General features: G+C 41.8%; 1 protein-coding gene across 1 annotated transcript in view; it reads right to left on the bottom strand.

The window, feature by feature from the left end:
- The window catches only part of xylt1 (xylosyltransferase I), a 79,551-nt gene that overhangs the window by 14,068 nt on the left and 45,106 nt on the right, over positions 1-20,377 (bottom strand). The window contains exons 3-9 of the mRNA XM_044346366.1: positions 17,179-17,351; positions 16,296-16,498; positions 11,836-11,916; positions 10,063-10,279; positions 9,450-9,626; positions 5,760-6,025; positions 46-244 (exon numbers count right to left, since the gene is read on the bottom strand). Of these exons, the coding sequence (XP_044202301.1) occupies positions 46-244; positions 5,760-6,025; positions 9,450-9,626; positions 10,063-10,279; positions 11,836-11,916; positions 16,296-16,498; positions 17,179-17,351 (1,316 nt within the window). The remainder of the gene's footprint in view (positions 1-45; positions 245-5,759; positions 6,026-9,449; positions 9,627-10,062; positions 10,280-11,835; positions 11,917-16,295; positions 16,499-17,178; positions 17,352-20,377) is intronic.

Raw genomic sequence — 20,377 nt, 5'->3', positions numbered from 1 at the left:
TCAATATAAGTGAAATGAAAAATAAATGCCAATATATTGACTCACCTCCGCAAACTGCAACCTGCTGAATGTACCGGCGGAAGGATTGGTTAGCTTGAAGTGCTTCTTGGGTGCCACCCAGGTTTCCATGGTCTCCAGCTTGCTTGTGGCCAGATTAGTGGCATGATGCTTGACCAGGTAGCCCTGGAACTGGTCTGCCTGGAAGTAGAGATGCACTGACACCGGGTGGCCCATGGGGAAATACCTGGCAGAGCATTGAGGGAGAGAGAGAGAGTATTCATTAACAAACCTGATACCTGAACTGACCTACCAAAGCTGTGCCGCTTTTAAGGGCCAACAATGTAAGAGGAGAGGAATATCTAGATTCATCTGGATAATGTGTGGAAGGGCTCCGGCTTTGGACATGCTAATGTAGCTGGATGTTAATGTATGCTCGCAGTTAAGGTCACTGGGGAGTCAATGTGCGCTGCAATCGTGTGACACGATGGGCATTAATTCAATGACCTTTAACGGGAAAATAATTGTTCAAAGACATGTGTTGACCATGCTGATGATTCCCTTTCCTAGCTTGTTGGTTGCTATGTCAGTGCTTGAGTAACTGGGGTTTTTAACTATTTTTATTCTTGTACATGTGTATTACAGTAGATCAAAGAAAAGTAATGGACATGTGAGCAGCTCATTAAAGCCCAAGTACCTTTGACAGCCTCTAAGTAAGTAAATAACACTCTTCTTGTATCTTAATTATTGTTTTCACATGTGCTGCTTGCTTCAACATGTGCTCTGGTTCTGAAGGGGGATGGTTAACGACGACATGTGACAGTTGAGACCACAGCAGTCAGAGAGCTACAGAAAATTACAGAATAGTCATGGGCTGTATTGGCAGCGGATTCAGATTAGTCAGAGCTCTGAACACGCACGTACACAATCTAACTAAACACATTACAAGTCTGCGGAACAAAGTTGAACTGGGTCACTCAGTCAGCCTGAGCCGAATGAAGGTCTTGCCCCTCTGATTAGTCTGTTGTTTGTTTGTGTGTCTCTTCATACGTGGCAGAGGGCCGGCCCTCGGGGCAGTCAGTCCGAGTGACTTCTGGAAAAACAAAAAAGGGGCCAGGGTGGGCACTGCTGGGAAACACTTTGCAGCTGCTCTCTGCACTCCTTCTCGCCCAGATTTCTCATCCTTCATCTCTTCTGCTTCCTTAAACTTCTCTTTATTCCTCCTCTTTTACATGTGCAAGATTAACACACACACACACACATACACACACACACACTGTCTCTCTCCCTGCTCCCCTGTGCCCATGGCCTCATCAGTATTCCACTAGAGGACCAGGAGTCAACCCGTCCCGGTAAATGCTACCCTGACAAGCAGAACAGCAAATATTTACACCCACAAGGATAGCAGTGTGCACTCTTTTCCACTGTCTCTCTTCCTTTCTTTCCCCTCTCAACTATTTTCCCATCTGCCCTTTCCTCTTTGCTCCTCTTCTCTCCTCTCTGCTCCTTCTATCATCCCCCTTTCTGTCTTCGTCCCTTGGTTCTCATTCCCCCCTGCCCCATCTTTCCCAAAAGAGACGTGGCTGCCAGTGTGAGACACAGTGAGAAGGGGCTGGGGCGTAGCCTGCACAGAAGCTCCATTCAAGGGCTGCTAAAAGAGCCAAATCCCCCTCCCCGGCCTTTGCCTCTCTCTTGCTCCAGTCTCACACCGAGGCTGCCACATCCATCTGTTGGTAGCACATCTGAATTCTACATGCATGCAAGATATGTGGCCATTCACACACCATATGTGGCTGTACTTGAGACTTCAGGCCAGGACTTGAATTTAACTGAAGTTACTAACTGCTGTGACTTAGTTTAGACTAAAAATCATAAACTTGATTGGTTTTAATTCCTTGGCTTGATCGGTGAAATTCCAGATCAATAAAACATAAATACAATGGCGCCAGGCCCGCCTGTGTTCAGCCATGCTGCACACATTATGTATTTCATCATTAGGCCTATAAACCAGTGTGGCAGAATTAAGAAAATCACAAGGCACATTTTAGTTTTTATTTCTCCTTTTTGTTCAGCATGATGTGAGAAACGCCTCACTGCAGCTGTGTGACTCATTGTAGCTCACATTATTTATCTGTGAGTTTCTGATATGGTGTCTGTATATTACACCAAGAATTATGAGAAATAGTGTATTATTCATGGCTTCCAGCCCATAATGCTGCAGTGATCAATTTATGATGGAACAGATCATACTCCAGGCAGGACTAGTGCATCTGTCTGACACTGTCTGAGTTTTATTATTATATCCTACTAGGCCTTGGAAAATGTAGATTACCACATTATGTCATGCATATGTTGGGTAAGCTAACGGTCTATTTTCCCTAATTCTGGCATTCACTGTGGAAATACAGTATATACTGCAAGTTATTGTAACATTTTTTGAGCTGTATCATTTACTGAATATAGTCCTAACATTATATACCAATCCATAATATCTGCTAGCCACTAGAGGTTGGCCCCATATTGTCAAATATTGGCTTATTGCAGAAATATTGATATACAGAAATGCGTAAGATACCGTACGAGTCAAAAGTTCAGACAAACCTTCCCATTCCCTTTAAGTGTGTCCAAACGTTTGACCTGTTTTGACTTAAGATGCTGACCATGAATTGTAATGTAATCTTTGTTGCACCTTTCTCTCCCTTGTTTCCTGTCATCTCTCTACTTCTGTCTACAACACAGGCTTAAAATGCCCAAGAAATACTGAAAAATGTTTGTTTTTGGTTAGCATTAATGTGAAAAAAATACGTAATATCATATCAGATTTTCAGTCTCAGAAGTCCAGTATCAGTCAGGTTATATTATCCACATATTCTGCTGTGCTATTTGTCATTGCAGAAACCTGTGCACATACCATCTCTTGTTTATTGTGAACTCTTCTTCTCATCTGTGTTCAAGTGCAAATAAAATGTGTTCAACACAGTCAGCTTTGAACAGCTTTGAAATAAAACCTTGCAATCCACTAGAGGTGCAAGTATTCAGACACCTTACGAATTCATCTTGACTTTCAGTTTGCATTTGAGGGCTTGAGACTTGCCCCAAAAGGCTTAATACAACTCACAAACATTAAGCTACACTTATCTGTGTGCAATAACTGCATATCATAGACTGTAAAAAATAATAGACGTGGCCACCGTGACATCACCCATTGGTTTGTGGACTCCTGTTTGCATTTTGACCATAGCCATCTTGGATTTTTGGAGCCAGAAGTGACCATATTTGGACGAGAGGGTGGACCCTAACGCTAGCTGCTAGCTGCTAGCTGCTAGCTGCTAGCTTCTAACTTGGTTAACATGGTGCATTTATAGTCTATGGTTAACTGTGATGATGCTAATGCTAATTTTCTCTGGCCAAAAACAGGCTTAAAACCATTAAAACAAAATGTACCTACCGGGAAAAAACTGAACATCTGACTCCTCAGAGGGTCTTTTAGTACAACCAAACACTGAACAAGACTTTTTTAGGCGACTGAAATGTTACAATTAACCTTCATGAACTGAAAACACACTGAAATAGTGACGGCTACGCCTATACTCTATAAATCTAGGGTTACGCCATGGTTATGTTACCTAACCAACATTGTCGCCATGGTAGTGACTTGCCTGTGTACACACCTGTCACTCAAAGCGGCCACAGCCTTAATTTTGCACAACTTTAAGCTTTAATAAAATTTAAACAGGTGAGTTATATAAAAATTCAACCCCTGTACAGTTGTCATGAACGGGGAAATTAGCTATAGAGACCAAAACCGTTTTTTTGTACCACGCTGTAAACATGTTTATTTCTGCTGTAAAGTTGGGCATTTTAACATGGGGGCTATGGCGATTGACTCTTTTGGCACCAGCCTCAAGTGGCCATTCGAGGAACTGCAGTTTTTGGCACTTCTGTGTTGGCTTCATTTTTCAGCCCAGGAGGTTGCCGCTTGGCGTATATAGATCTGAACAATTGCAAAAACACTCATCACATAACACAATATGGACAAACATACTTAATAAGAAACAATAAATCCATATGTATACAGAGACACAATAACGTGATCACTCCTACACACTTTAAGTAGTTCTCTCTGTTTTACTGCTTTGTGACCTTTGGCCTCTGAGCCATCTAAAACTTTTACTTGTGCAGTACCAGTCAAAAGTTTTCTCATTCAAATGAAAGGGAAAGTGTGTCCAAACTTTTGACTGGTACTGTACATGTTAAATGTTGAGGTTTGCTTGTTTGCCCTGAGGAAATGCTTTTTCTCACAAGCTCATTTCCTGGCAATGACAGAGATGTGGACACCCCCTCTCTACTACACGCACACACATTTACACACACACACACACACACACACACATACGTGCATGTCTCCACCTTCTCCTTGGTGTGCTGTTGCTCTCACTTTAAACAGATGCAGGGCATGAGCAGAAACAGCTGTAGGCCATAGATGGTTCTGAGGTTTGACAGATGGAAACATGCTTCCTTTCTGTACTCTGCTTTACCCGCAGGACTTTACAGAACACCCACAATGCAGCAGGGGAAGGAGCACTGGCACCGGACGCCCTGCCAGACTGGAGCCCTGCTTATGAGGAGTAAACCATCTCAGCTGGCAGACTGTGTTCCAGCTGAGACGCTCAGTTTTATGTTGCCTCTAGATTTACTTTATAACAGCAAGCGAGACTGCTCTCAAAGATGTCATCAGTCGGTTTACTTGATGATGTTTGAAACTTCCCTGAGTCGAAAAAGATAGATGGATGTCAGCTTGGATGACAACCAATGGAAACTACAGCAGATTAGATCACAGTGTGTATCCAGACGCAGGTGAAACTGTTTTCCTCCACGCTGTGTTCCATTTAATTTCTTTTAACCCGTCTCATTGTCGGGGGTCATATTAACTTTTGCTGCAGTCATTGAGATTAACACAAAGATGTCATCTTGATATTTGTTACTATTGTAGGTGTTTTGTTTGTTTATCAGCATGGCATCAGGCTTTCTGTCACACTGTACTCAAATTAGCAATTTACACCTCTGCTTTCTGTTTTGCATCCAGTCAATTTATTTATTTATTTAGCAGCATATTTAATTGTCACTGTTTTTTAATAACCTTCCTTTCTGAGTTTCCGTGCAAATAAACTAAAGGAAAACTAATCTAAAATGCTCCTGCACCAGATGCTGCTGAGAACATATGCTGTTGAAACCTGTAATGAAGCACACAAAGCTGAAATGTTCCACTTGGCTATTAAATATGAAAGCATAATGTGGTTTTCCCCTTTTCATTTTAACCACATACTATGTTAACAGCACTGTGGAATTCATACATTTCCACCAATAATACACTGGCTTGAAGGGAAGGCTTTCAATGCTATGACCTATATAGCCTCATTATCTCAGGGCTAAATTGACAGAGTGTCATATCATGTTACAAAATGAATAGCATTACCCAGAGTTCCCAGCTGCTGATTGGAACTATCCATTGTGTTTCCATGTAGTGTGACCCCAGACGCAGACGTTGCATGATCAGAGATACAAAAGCTTTTTATATTTTATAACACGGGCGTGGCTAGAGTAAAAACAGCCTGAACTGCACCTGTGGATGTAGCTGCAGGTGTGTGATGATGCTGTGATGTTAATGATGTGTGTCTGTGTTTGGAGATAAAGAGTGGAATAGATATATAAAAAGTATTTGCATATGTGTTTGAGTACATGCGTTTGTTTTTAAAACTAACCTGCAGCTGTGATCTTTTGGGTTTCCTTGCAGCGAGGCAGCAGCCCTGGCCAAGCCCAGTCGTGAGAAGGAGTGGTAGTACGTGAGCTTTGTGTCCGACAGACTGGCCACACCATCTGGCTCATCATACACGTTCTCCCAGTATGAGTTTAGGCCTGGTGTTCCCTGGGGGAACGGTCCAAACAGGTAGGAGTCCAGCTGGTTCACTATCTCCTGGTTCACGCTGGCTTCAAACTTCCTGGCAAAGAAGGTGGGCCGCACCGTTTGCTGCAGAGGCATAGTGAGGAGGGAGGGAGGGAGGAGGGAAAAGGGGTGCGTGCACGGGGGGGGGGGGGTCGCAGATCAGCAAAGCGGGGACGGATAAAGAAGAGAAGAAAAAAAGGCAAAGATTAAGAAATGGTGGTGTGTCAGGTTGGCAGGGGAACAAATATGACAAGTGAGATGTGTGTGGAGGTGAAGTGTGGGATGAGGAATTAAAGATGCAGAGGCTAGGGGAGGTAACAACAAATAACAAATATTTAAATCTTTGGTTGAATTGGTCAAACTGGTAATGAGAAGTCACAAGCAGACATTGCTTCGTTTTAAGGTTGGAAACCACCACTCTGTTCGGTTCCTATGTGTCAATTACTCATATATTACCCAATCCAGTGTTTGAATTAACTACCCATCTTATATCCCCTGTTTTACTCCTGCAGACAGGATGGAGGAAAAACAGACTGTACATTTTCTGAACTTTGCGAAAAAAAACAAAACAACAACAACTGGGGATTTAGTCAGATTTTGTGATTACAATCTCATATGCAGGGCAGGGTGTCAAATGAACAGGGGAGGAGGTTGAGGAGAACTTGGGGATATAATAAATGATAGGCCTTTAAAAAGTTAATCATATCACAGTGCAACTTTTGATGAAAGGATTTTAGGGGCATCGCTGGAGTTGCAAGTCACTTCAGGCATCTGTGTCAAACAGCCTTATTACAGGAATTACAGTCAATGTTAGTGCCCAAAGGTACTTGACTAAGAAAGGTGATGATATGGCTTAAGATATCTTTGGAGGCATAAAATGATACCTCACAAGCACCTACATGTAAGTGGATACAGTAGCTGTATGATCTCTCAGTCCTTTTCTGTATTCTTCCATCATCTCTCCTCTCAACAGTTCTTTGTATTTGTCGCTCTGTCTAGCCTCCTACTTTCCGCCCATGTCTTTCTCACCCTCTCTGTCCCTGCCATACTGGTGATGCTTGTGTGGTTGAAGGTGCATCATGAAATCTACCGCCTCCACAGCTTGGCGTACACACAAAGACATCTTTTCAGCCCCAGACACAAAACTATTTACCGATAGTTACCCAGCACTGGGCACCTTGGTGCTACCTCCTAAAAAAAAAAAAAAGGAGACTTAATCAATCTGCGGCACATTTTTGTGAGTTCAGCTTTTTTCGACTGTGTTTACACATGCCCAGATGTTGTGCGTTCTGACAAGCCCTTTGGTGTAGTTATCTGAAAGCGCCAACCTGTGACAGCCTGTCTTTACAAAAGCCTTTCTCATTCTGAAACACATTACTAAACAATGATGCACTAAGACAAAAGATGCATCGCTATTCTTTGTCTCCAGAGTAACTTCTACTCTGTTGAGGACACTTCAAAATCACCATGTGGGAAAATCAAAAGTTGTACCTTGAATTATTCTTCTCATCTGCAAACCAAATTGACGCATACTTTCCTTGTCTCTATCTTACCCTCTGCTAAGGTTCAAAGGGAAATTCGGATTGTATGCTCAATGGGATATTAAGTCCTATTAATACCGGGGCCTAGCTGGATTCTGGAAAGGCTGCTTTGTTCCCAGGGTTGGACTTCACTGATACCAGGGTGCCAACCAGACCCAGCAACTGTGCCAAGGATCTGTGGTAATGTGCTGGCACTGAACTGCAAGAGACTGAGGCGAGACAGACGGCAGTCGGGTCTGGCAAAGGGGGAAGTGAGGTCGGTGTGACGGCTTTTACTGGTATGTGAAGGACAGGAGAGATGAAGTGAGTCACAGCACTAAAAGGATATGACTTAAATAGATGTTTAACTTTGGCAGAGCCTTTTCACTTGGTGCTGAGACTTTCACTTTTTAGGAGCACATTAAAAATCAAACTGCCATACCGACTTTCTCTGGAGTGCTGGAGTCACTGCCACTCATTCACTTTCATTTTGCAAAGCTAACTAAGCCTCTTCTCCCCCTCATACCCACGGAAAAGGATCTAATTACTATTAATATTTTTTCCCCCCTGTAAGGGTCATATGAACGGAGACATAATTTTGCACGTATTGATTGTGAAAGCTGTGGGAACAGACTGGATGCGGAGGTCGAGAGGACAGACCTTGAGGGCAGTGAATTAAGAGATTGACTGCTGCTAATTTCCCACAAAACTCTGATGTGTGTGAGTGTGCCGCAAACATCTGCCAAAAATGACTTTTCATTTTCATTTTGTATGTTTATAGATATACTGGCCTTTCTTGTATCTTCTTGAAGAGACAGCCTTTCATCTAAACATTTCAAGGTTATGCCCGGGGCTCAAACTTATCAAAATGATAAAAGTGAAATGTTGGTTTTTAGCGAAAGATACAAGAAAAAATCAGAGACTGAAGAATAAAACCTGTTCAACATATTTCATTGGCTTTAAAAATCATCATAAATTGAAGTAAGCTTCAGGGTTCAAGTTGCTTAAGTTGCCTTTTAGGGCTCCAGTTAGCTGTGATACAGAGATAAAGGAGAGCACACACCAATAATAATATATTATCTGAAACAATATGTGTGTACTTGTGTGTTTGCCCTAAAATTGGGACATTATATTAATCATTTCCTATCTTGGATTCTTATTCTTTATATTTATTTTTCCTAATTCATATTTATCATGCTTGTGTTTTAATACAGTCTGAAGGCCACATTGTGTTTCACTACACATATTGTTTGTGTACGTAACAAATAAACCTTTCCTTGAATCCGGGGGTGTTTCATGCAAATAACATGAATAAAGCAGACATTGATTTTCTTTTCTATCTCTTTCTGTGCATCTTGTTTGTTTGCATTTGCCTATGGATTTTCCTCATTATATGTTTTCTCTGATGTACCTTGTTGACCAGCAGCAGACTTTACCCAATGCTCAAGTTAAGCTTTCTTTTTGTTTCCATTTTGTTTCCTTTAATTTCATTTCTTCCTTTATGGTTGAAAGGACACCAGTTGTTAATGTCATGTGCTAATAGGTGCTGGTGATATTAAAAAAATCACACAAATAAAATTGACTTTCAAAAACATAAAAATCATAAGCTTTTGCAGTATAACATTTGACTGAGAAACTGTAAGGAATTTTTTATAAGTATGAAAAATGGGATAAAGGAATGTAAAATCCACGTGACCTCTGATTGGTTGTTCCTCTCTGAACATACTTGTGATTAATCATGTGATCACTTGCTCTTAAATTTTACTCCAACACTTAACTGCCAGTAGAAGTAAGCAGCTTGCTAAATGTGCCTTATTCTTTGCTTTTAGCAAACAACTTTTTTACTCCTAACTTTGCTCTTGAGAGCATTAATATGTGTAAATATGAGCCTGACCTACTAGCGCCACTATTTAGCCGTCTGTGGCTAGTTGGTAAATCATAGAGCAAAAAGAGTATTTCGCCATGTTAATGTTGTGTGTTATTATTACCTGGAAACGGTGGAAGTCTGCGGGCTTGAAGTCATTTGGGGAGCATCCACACCAGTCGACGATGTGCTTGTACTGGCACTTACAGCCCAGTTTACGGTTCCAGTTGGTGATGCGCAGGTTGTTATCCACCATGCTCTCACAGTGGGCACTGTTTTCCAGCACTGTGTGGAAGAACGACTGGGGATTGAGAAACAGGAATGGATAGGGAGAGAGAGAGAGAGAGAGAAAGGGGGAGGGTGGGGGAGCAGAGACGGAGAGATGAAATTAGAAAATTGTATACCTTTTATTTTTTACACCATCCAATTCACGAGAGGAAATAGAGTAGCAGCGCAGAATGGAGATTCACAGTAGCTTATGATAAACATTCAATTTCCCCTCAGAGATCATTCAATTCTCATCCAATCCTTGTATACGGGTGGAAAGTCAGGCTTTACATCTTGCCTTCACTTCATGATTTTTCTTTTTTTTTTCCTTATACAGTGATGAAAAGAGAACAGTGTATACTGTTTCTATAAGCGATGCAGTGTGAGTACAAAGCAGTGCTTACTGTCAGTCAAAGGTTAAGCAACGCTTGAATGTGTGAAAACGATGTCTCTTTGTGTGTGTGTGTTACCTCGGCAGGCAGCAGAGTGTAGGCGTAGAAGCGCTTCATGTTGGTGACCAGATTGTCCTTGGAGTTGATGACATATTCTACGAACATGCGGTTGAGAAGGAACCAGTCGGACCCGCCGTCCACAGAGATGCCTTCTGGGATTTTACGGTCACCCAGCCTCCACATGTGGGTGTCGCACTCATAAAACAGACGATCCAGGCCTTGCTTACGGATAAACCTAATAAACACACACAAAAGGTATGGTTATATCACTGTCTATTGAATACATTTAGATATACACAACAGTCAGGGCTCATTTTTTCAGTGAATTTATCAGTATTTATTGAGAAGTCTTTAAAAAAACAAACACAATCATACAAAAATCCAGGTGGAAATCCGACTTTGCAAAATACCATTTACATAAAAACAAGCACTCTGTGTTTCTTGTTTTCATACTTAGAGGGACTCTTCTGCATAATGAGCAGCTCATTTTAATTTTTTTTCTTTACTTTCTCTAAACAAGATTTTCCAAGCTGTGCTTGTCACAAGAGGACCTTGTTTACTGTAAATTTCAGTGAACATTGTCTTCTTGCAGTAGGAAACACATTGTGAATCCGTGTAATACAATCTGGGTAAAAATCTGCTCAACAAAATCCATTTGGTAAAAAAAAATTGCTAAAAATTGAAAAGATGAGCTAATAAAAGACAAAAAAAGCCAGAGTACACATTGAAAATATGCTCTGCTAGATGTAGAGACAACAGCTTCAACAGCTGACTAAATCAGATGAAAACAGATGAATCTTTTTAAATAATATTCATCATTAGTTTAGTATTTAAAAAGTTATAATTCCTAACACTGCTTTCCTCTGCATTACAGCAGAATAGTCTTCTACCTTTTCCTTAAACGACTCGACAAATGTGTCGTTCGCACTTTTCACTACACACTTCTATCAGCAGCAACAAGAGTGACACCCCGCATACATAATGGATGGTGTTACTCTTGTGAACGTATCGAGTGTTAGATGGAGGGAGTCAAGTTCAGGTCAACCAGGTCAGACTGTTCCCTCTGTTCTCGGAGCGATTGTTGGTGTTTTGACCTTGTGGCTCATACACACGCGTGTACATGGATGACATTTTAGAAATATACTTGTGCGATTTTTATAACTCGTGTAAGTAAAAGAGCCCAAATATTTCAATACATTTCAGCCGTTCTAAACATATGTATATATAATAGTGTATTTACAAGATTATTATAGTTAAAACTGAATTAAATTAAGAACAAAACAGCTTCACTCTCATAAAACAGCACTGAATAAAATACTGTGGCTGCAAATACACAAAGGTACTGCTGAGTCATGCTGAGTCATGCACCCATGCAGGGAGTTTTTTTTTTTTTTTTTTGTGTGTGTGTGTGTTATTTTTCATGTGTTTTTGGATATTTTCCCTCAGTGTTGAGTGATGACTGGTTCGCCACCGGGGCGTGATGGGGCAGAAAACACAGGGCGGCAGGGTGGCGGCGGCAGCAGCAAAGACGGGTGTTCTGGCAGCGACCTCGCTAGCTCACCCCACCAAGAAGGTTAATTAATGAAGCCACAGATGGGAGCTAATTGTATTATGATTCAGTGACCACGCCGAGCTGGCAGGAGTGTGCCGTGTGTGTGTGCATAGGTGCTGCTGTGTTTGTGTGTTTGTGAGTTAGAGAGAGAGAAACAGAGAGAGCTAGCCAGAGAGCGAGAGCCCGGGGTGAGGTGTTGAGTGGGAGATTAAAATGAAGATTAAACATTTGCATCTTACCTGGCGTTGTCTCTGCCATGGGACTTGATGAAGTTCATGTCTCTGTATTTAGACAGGAAGGCCACCAGCTGGTTATTGGTCCTGAAACGGGGGGAAAATTATTTACTTTTAACAGGAAATTGGCACATTATTATAGGTACAATATGATTTTTGCAGGAGAACTATCACCTGTTAACAGATGCTGTTTTGGTTATTTCACATGAGAGCTTTTCTGTATTTTGGCTCAGGTGGAAAAAGGTTTCAGGCGTCACGATTTAGCGAAATTTAAATAAAAATGAAATGACATCTGTAGAGATCACTGTCAATCAAATATAATCAAAGCACACCAACGGAGTCCTGATGGAGCAGCTTAGCTGAGCTTTTTTCAGTGTTACATTTTTAATAAACAATAACTAATGATCTTTCCAAACTTTCAACTGATTGTTTCTTATTTAGTCATGAATATTTAAAGATCCCCTCCAGGCATGTTTTAAGTGAAATATGAATTTGTGCCTGATAGGGTTTTCTCACAACAAAGTTTAATTAACTGATTAAAAATTCTTAAAATGTAATCAATTCCTTCTTCCTCACTGGAACATCCAGGATCTATGAATATGCATATACTTGGACAACTATTGGCTTCATGCTGGTAAGTATAGTATATGTTTTAAAGTCAGATTTAAGCAGGAATGTGAAAAAGAGCCAAACGGAGAAATACTTCCAATGTGAAAGTTCTCGGGGGCTTTAAGATCAATTAGAGACCTCAGCTGCTCTCAGTGTCAGTCCCTCAGTCCTTACAATCCATTAAAACTATTTAGGATTATACAAAAGATCGTGCCATCCATGAATTTGATGAATGACTTCATGCTGGTCTTACATTGTAGAGGAGTCTTCTCCCTCATACACAGGCCAGACAGGCTAAAAGCTTTGCTCTGCAGGCTACGCCCCAGTCAATGGCTCTAACATTTCATCTGTGGTGGAGCCTTTCATGATGGCTTGGCTTGCCTTTCTAAAAGAGCAGTGAGGCCCTGGTAAAAAGCTCAAGGATCAGTTGGGGGTGGGGAGGAGGGACAAGCGCATATTAATGTCATTTTCTCTTGAAGGAGCAATTTCACAGCCTGGGGGGCTTATCTTAGGAGGTCCTGAGCCATAAAGCCTAACTGATGATGTGCTGTACAGACACATGCAGGCGTCTCTGTCTCTACTTCCAGCACCCCCCAACACACACACACACACACACATGCATGCTGCTAGTATGCACACTGATAATACAATATACATGCAGAAAGATGCACAAATGCTCACACAGACATGCACACACACACACACACAGAACAAGGGGAATTCATGTCAAGCTCCAGCTTTGCCACCTGAGTGGTCACCCTGTCCACTGGGTCTAGTTTGCTTACTGTCAGCCCTGTGGCTGCTCTGTCTCGCCGTGGTATTCACACGCACACATCAACACACACACACACAGGCTTCTCTGCTTTCAAACCCCACCTGAAACCCCAAAATGTGCACCTTTTCAGTATCAATTACACTTCATCGTTTTGCTGCAGCTTCACTTCTATGGTCTTACTGTTAAATTCATAACGCGCCCTTTTTATAACAAGGACTTAAATATATTATTCCAGCGGGAATAGTTGAATGCTGTGGCTATAACACTCAATCAGATGAGGGATGGATCATGCATTCATTATCTCTGTCCTAGAAAAAAAACAAAAAACAAAAAATTTTGTAGCTTCAGTATAAAAATGCTGGTGAAGTTTATTGTGAAGTTTTTAGAATGACATTTTTTTAAAATACTTTGATGGAGGCCTTTTTCACAGCAGGAAATGACAGCTATCACTTACAGAACAAAGGGTGACAAAGTGAAAGAGATTAGAAAATATGAAGTATACAACTATTACTATCATTGTCTCACAAAGCTCCAACTTCTTAAAAGCTGCAGTAAAGTCTATGAAAGGGGCTTTAAAGAAAAAAAAAAGAGGTGAAAGCAAGGAGACCGTGTAGATAAAAGCTGGGAAAGAGGGTTGTACTCTCTTGACAAAGCAAGCGTGTAACTCATCCTCTGGCCTTTTTGGACACACACACACACACACACACACACACACACACACACACACACACACACACACACACACACACACACACACACACACACAAACACACACACATAGTATATCTCCCCCTGGACACACAGCCCCTCTGCTGGTGTGAGGGGCTCTGGGTTTGCCTTTGAGAGCCATCCATGCGGCAGGACAGACATTATCAGGGAATTAGAGGGGAAATAATGCTTGTCTCCAGTCCCACTGATAACAACAGCAGTAGTCAGGGCAGTGCGGGGCAGGGGAGCCCCCTGCATTCCTGCCTGCACCAATGCGGTACGGTCACAACGGAGGGACTAGTGACCAAATATATTCTAACTTAAAGCTAAATCAAGGGAGGCCTTGTGCAGGTTATTTTTGTTGGACGGTATTATCTGAATAAATTGAATAGGATCAATATAAATAATGAGTTTTAGCTTGTAATCAACTGACAAAGGAATTGGAAGAATAACACATGTGCTTGCAGGGGTTTGCAGTCTGGCAAAAGCTAGCCATCTGCTTACTCCAGGATGTTTTTCTGTGCTGCTGCACTACACCACAGTGTGCTGTAGTAAGTCCATACTGATAATGTAATGCTGATGTGTTTATTTCTGTGGGAGAATGTCTCTTTTCGCCTGATCCCCTTCCAAAGAGATCAGAAAGGATTGTCAGCTACAAAACAGCTGAATGATTTTCAGTTTCCTGCTTGAGGAAACTCAAGTAGCATGCATGCTCCCTCTAGCAGGGGCTCCAACCAAGGCCAAGCACATAAAAGGACCATACTTGCAAGTTCAACTTGGTCAAGCCGTGGTTACAAATGCACTTGCTGAGCAAAGATACAAGAGTGCAATTTACATATTTCCACATTGCATGGATCCAAAACATCAAGTTCCCTCTCGTTCCTCTTTCCTAAATGCTTATTCTCGCTCGCTTCTTTCTCCCTGTCATTTCTGCTTCTCGGCTCCCACTTTCACTCCATCAGTCGTTTCGTTTCCCAACAGATGGGGCTTAAAACCTCCACTGTCAGCCCTTTTCTCAACAGCATCACCCTCATGCAAATGAGGATGCAAAAAGAGGCGAAGAAAACAGCGTCTCGGGCACATGCACACGCAAATACCTTTAATCATGCGCCGACGGACAGTCAGACAGCACAACAGGCGTACAGGCAGGATAAATATGCACACACATGTACAAAGACAGGTGCTTTGAAACACTGAGCTATGCAGACGGCAAGACATAAATTCAGACATGCACACACACTGGCGCAGAAACACAGACACACACCTGCACAGACGGCATGTCAGCAGCGTTCATCGATATGCTGAAGACAACTAAATACAACAAGACTGAACCTGTCTATGAACAAAATCCACATTTGCCCCTGCATCTTGGCTCCAGCTGTGGACACATCAGATCCAGCTTCCTTTTACCCAGTGGCCATTACAGCTTGTCTAAATTCAACTGGTGGACATCTGGCTGCGCAGAAGAGATAACTCTCTCCTTAATAGGAGGATTTTAATTGGCTGCTGCAGAGCTACATCAAAAACCCAGCAGACCCTGAACTCCCAGAAGGATCATAAACTCACATAAAAAAAAAGACTTGAGAAATTTCTCCGCCAATAGCCCAGTTCCATGACTTCATGTCCATTTCACGTAGACTTTGTGGCTTTTAATTACCTTTTACAGCCTCTTAAAAGGGATGTTTTTCGAGTGGAGAGATGACTTTCGGACATACAGTACACAACAGGCCTGGAAAGTCAATAGGTATTGACCCTGGGCAATTAAATTGTAATCAGTTCACCATGTAACCCATTCAATGGAGTGCAATCAAGGAAACAAGGACTTGGAAGAGAAGGTGTGAAGGAATAGTGTTGTGGAGGTTCTACTTCATTGATCTGTTTGGTTTGGAGTGACTCTTTATTTAAAGCTCACAGTTAACCACAGGCGCCCAGACCAGTGTGTATTGAATTTCCTCCATGTTGGCTGAGAGCCGTCTGTTATTGTTGTGCATGTCTGGTTCCTTCCTTCTTAAGGAGAAAACATTATCCTATGTCACCTAAATTGGATGCCTTCCTCTAAATCTTACTTCATTTCCTTACAGGTCAATTCTTTTTTTTTAAAGATATGTTTTTGGGCAATTTTTGCCTGAATTCAACAGTGGAGATCAGATAGGAAACAAGGGGGAGAGAGAGGGGTATGACACACGACAAGGGTCCCTAGGCGGATTGGAGCCAATGATGTTGCAGTTATATAGCATGCACCGTAACCATTTGGCCACCATGGCGCTCCCTTACACGTCAATTCTTCCTCCGCATGCTCTTGTGATGAAAGAAGTCACCTGACTGCCCTCCCTGCAGGCCTGCCCCCCTCCCCTTTACTGAACTCCTCTATTACCTGATGGGGTAGTCGGCGGCACTGAGGTTAATGAAGAAATCCCAGTTCCAGTCCCTCATGGCCAGCAGGTCAGCCATACTGCGAAGATACATGGTCAGCAGACTGGCACCACCCCAGATGGTGGCCATGCGCCACGGTGTCACCCTCACATTGGGATACTGTGCAGCCAAGGCATGCACCTGCCTGTGCAGGTAGTTGGAGCGCTGAAACAAAAGAATTGATCAAACACTGATTAATGTCTCCATCGTGTTAATTGGTGGATCGACTGTGAAAATATCAGAGACAACAATGGAAGTAAGTCCAGCATCTTATTGTCTATCCCTGACAAAGTCTGATATTTTGTATTTTATAATATATCAGAGTGTTGTCAAGAAACCTAAACCTAACTATTATGTTTGACATCAAGTGATTTGCAAGTTAATGAAATCAGAAAAAAACCCAAAATGGGAATATTTTAACACAGCTTCCATTGATAAAACACTGGATTTAAAGGGCTTGCCATGTTTTGCAGTAAAGGTACCCAATGTTTTTATGAGTTGGTTCCAGTTTTGTTTGTTCTTGTGCATGCACAATATATGTGTAGGTGACACAATGATTTCACACTATTCCACTGAACCACAGGTGGCAGTAATGTACCAAAAAACTCAGCAATGCACCTACAAAGGCAGGAAAAAAGAAGACTGCAAGCAAGCAAACATGGTTGACAATGCAAAATGTTTAAAAATGGCTTTGAAAATGTTTTCTGATGAAGGAAAAGCATTCAACACCTTTGTTATGCCTCAAGGATACACACAATGTGTTATGGTGAGTAACACTGAATGTAGAGAGAAACTCCACAGGGCGCCTTTAATTACATCTTGTTTGTCAGCTCTCTGTGGCTCACCTGATCAACATGTATGTAGTAGTAGTGGGTGGTGTGGTAGATGGCTTTGAAGAGGCGTTGAAACTGGCGCGAGGCTCGTCCATGGACCACCAGGACAAACGCTATTCTCACTGGTTTTGATGGAAAGCTCTCAGCAGAGTCCTCATCCCACTGGACATTAGCATTGGCTTTACCTGTGCAGGTATAAAGACAACGTCTATATTCATGTACTCATTCCAGTGAATATAAATCTTATATTAACTGCATTTAATTAATTTAATTAAATTCACACAATATTGCATGGATTCTTCATCGGTAATATATTCAGTGCTTATTTGCATGTTTGATTACAAAATCAAATCTGTTATTCATTTGATAAGCTATGAGAGGCTGCACAAACAGCGCTATTAGTCACTATACACTATATGATAGGGAGCTCCTATAATGCCTTCGAGGCAGAAAGAAAGCAAATGCAAAAGCATAATGAGCATACTTATTAATGATAATTAAATGATATTCTTTTATTAAACAATGAACTGAAATAGCTAAACAACAATGTTGCTAAGCAACACAGCAAGTAGCCATTTGAGGGGTGATTAGCATATTCATAATAACTGACTGCTAAGAATCAAATGAGAATTCACTGGGTATTTTACATTGTCTGAGTGTGACTCTGAACTGAGGAAGTACCTGTTTTATAATTACCAATCAAGATGCTTTCTTGGTGACAATATTTGACTTTAATACAACCATTATGCCTTAAACAACACTGATTGCAACAGGCAGAAACAGCTTGCTTTCCACTGTGTCATGAAAATACATCCGAATCAGGCGTTCTCGGGAGGCCAAATTGGTCAGGATTATGCACAGAGACAAAAAGCCACGCTATGGCTGACATATTAATAAATAACTGAATAAATAAGAACAAAAAAGTCACACAGCTACTTAAGCCCTGCTGTGGAGCAAAAAACAGAACCACAAAACCATGACTCACTCATCCATTTTCTCATGTGATTGAATTGGAACTATGACAATTTCAACCAGACGCTACACACAGTGCAAACACTATCCTCATTGAGACAGGAATCCTATAAGTGATTCCTCTGGGGCTTTCAGGGTGGAGCACAACTTGACAATGTACTATCATTCTTCTTAGGCACAGGCCCCAGAAGATGCCTTAGATTTCACACAAATGACGCGTGCCCGCAAACACCTCCCTGATCATGGCCTACAAAGCCAATATCAAATTAAACAATTCCAATCATCTCTGGAGAGCCATTGGTAACCACACATAACTCCATTGTGTGATTTTGTACCACCCTTAACCGCTCAGAAGCAAACACTTGCACAGCAAACCAGTTCTGCACTGTGAGGTCCCCTAACGTTATCACATACATTGTTTGTTTTTAAATCTTCAGTTATTACAGGAAATGTGCACACGCAGCTTATGAGACATGTTTGTTCACACAACGTGCCTTAAGGAGATTAATGACTATAATTTGGTACTTCCTTTCCCAAGAGCCTGTCTCTGCTGAAGAGGTAGGGGAAGCTGAGGGAATACTGAAGTGGGGGCTGTTCATTCCCCTGAGGTTAGGTTTCTCAAAAAATGTCCCTCCCGGCTCCAGTCTACGTCTGGCCCTGAGGTCCTATAATTACTCAGATTTAAGGGTAAGTGACCAACTTGTCTTCTCTTTATGAATTGTTAGGGATGGGCTAAGAAGCCTTCATCCCTCCCATTTAACTAATCTCATTCATTCAAATTTAAGGGCAGGTGTCCAACATGGCTTTATTTAAAGGTTGACCACAAAGGTGAGGTTAATGACACGCTCCCTTGACTCCAATTGGCTGTGCCTCCTGTCAGTCACTCATACTTATTTCTGTGTGTGTGTGTGTGTGTGTGTGTGCGTGAGACAGCTCAGGGGGGAAATCTGCTGCGGGCTGTATCAGATTGAACAGTAATTGGTAGCCAGCTAAGAAGGTTCACTGGTTTGCTTTGCACACGGATAATTGGCCAGTCGCTTCACAAAGCACTTTGAGAGTGTGCGCTATACTAGCTAGCTGAACTAATGAGCACTGCTGTGTGTGTGTGTGCGAGCGAACTTAAATTTTACTGTCAGTTTTGTTGAGCATGTGTGTTTATCCGCAGAAGAGCTTCATGTGTAGTATTTTTTTGAGCAGACTGTGCACCTGTAGAGACCGCAGGCCCTGTCGCAAAGAAAAAACAGAAGCCCTCCTTTTGAACTCATCACTCTTCATCATCCCTCCCATCGCCATCAGTCTTTTAAACTGCCTCTCCCTCATCTGCTATCACCCCTCTCTCTTCCTCTATCATCTTGTGTAACTTCAGGCTCTTACCCACCCTCCATCTCAACTGCTCATATGAGAGGTTAGAACAAGAGCTGAGCCATATCCCAAAGGGCTTGTACCAAATCGCATTAGAAAATGTCTCAGGGATGGTGTCTGTTCCTTGAAACCATCCACAAAGCCAGGTTTGCAGACATATAAATCACTGTTTGATTTGTATGAATGCGATACCAAATCTCATTTCCTCATAGTAGGAAATGTGTGTGACCTTTTTTTAAACCTGCAATAACATTGATTTTTTGGCCACTTGGGGGCAGCAGAAACAAGCTGTGACACAACGCTGACATGTTGTCGTTTTTCAAGTTGATATGGCGGCGCAACATTAGCATTCGTTTAGAGTCATGTGTCTGGTGAATATTCACTCTCCTTTGCCGCTGGTTTAGCCTCCACCAACTCCTAAATATCTGGCTCTTTAGCTGTTACATGCTTTACTATGTTCTAGTTGCTAACTTTTCTGTTTGTTGTTTAGTGCTGGGCATGTAGTGTACAGTCAGTTTTTTAGAGCTTTTTCTGTGGCTGAAACTGATGCTATGAGACTGGTGAGAGTGAACCAAAACACTAGATGTGGGCCAGAAAACCCAAACAATGAGCTAAAAGATGCTAGCTCTATAAAGCTGGGGGAACTTTAGAGTTGTTCAAAAACTTTGATTATTGCTGCTTTAAATATGATTTATATACAAGAATTTTTCAGTACAAGGCCATTAGGTTAATGCCATGTGGTGTTCAAGGTCACTCAGTGCCAGCTAGAACCCCTGCTGGAGCTTCACAAGCTGGCCAAATCATACTTAGCCAAGTTAGCATATGGGAGGCAAAGAAATTGAACATGTTCCTCCTGTATTCAATGATGCTAATGCCA

Source organism: Thunnus albacares, chromosome 3 (genome assembly GCF_914725855.1).
Source record: "Thunnus albacares chromosome 3, fThuAlb1.1, whole genome shotgun sequence".
NCBI classification, from domain to species: domain Eukaryota; kingdom Metazoa; phylum Chordata; class Actinopteri; order Scombriformes; family Scombridae; genus Thunnus; species Thunnus albacares.
Note: the sequence above shows the minus strand (reverse complement) of the source record. Positions and strands in the feature narration are given on the sequence as shown.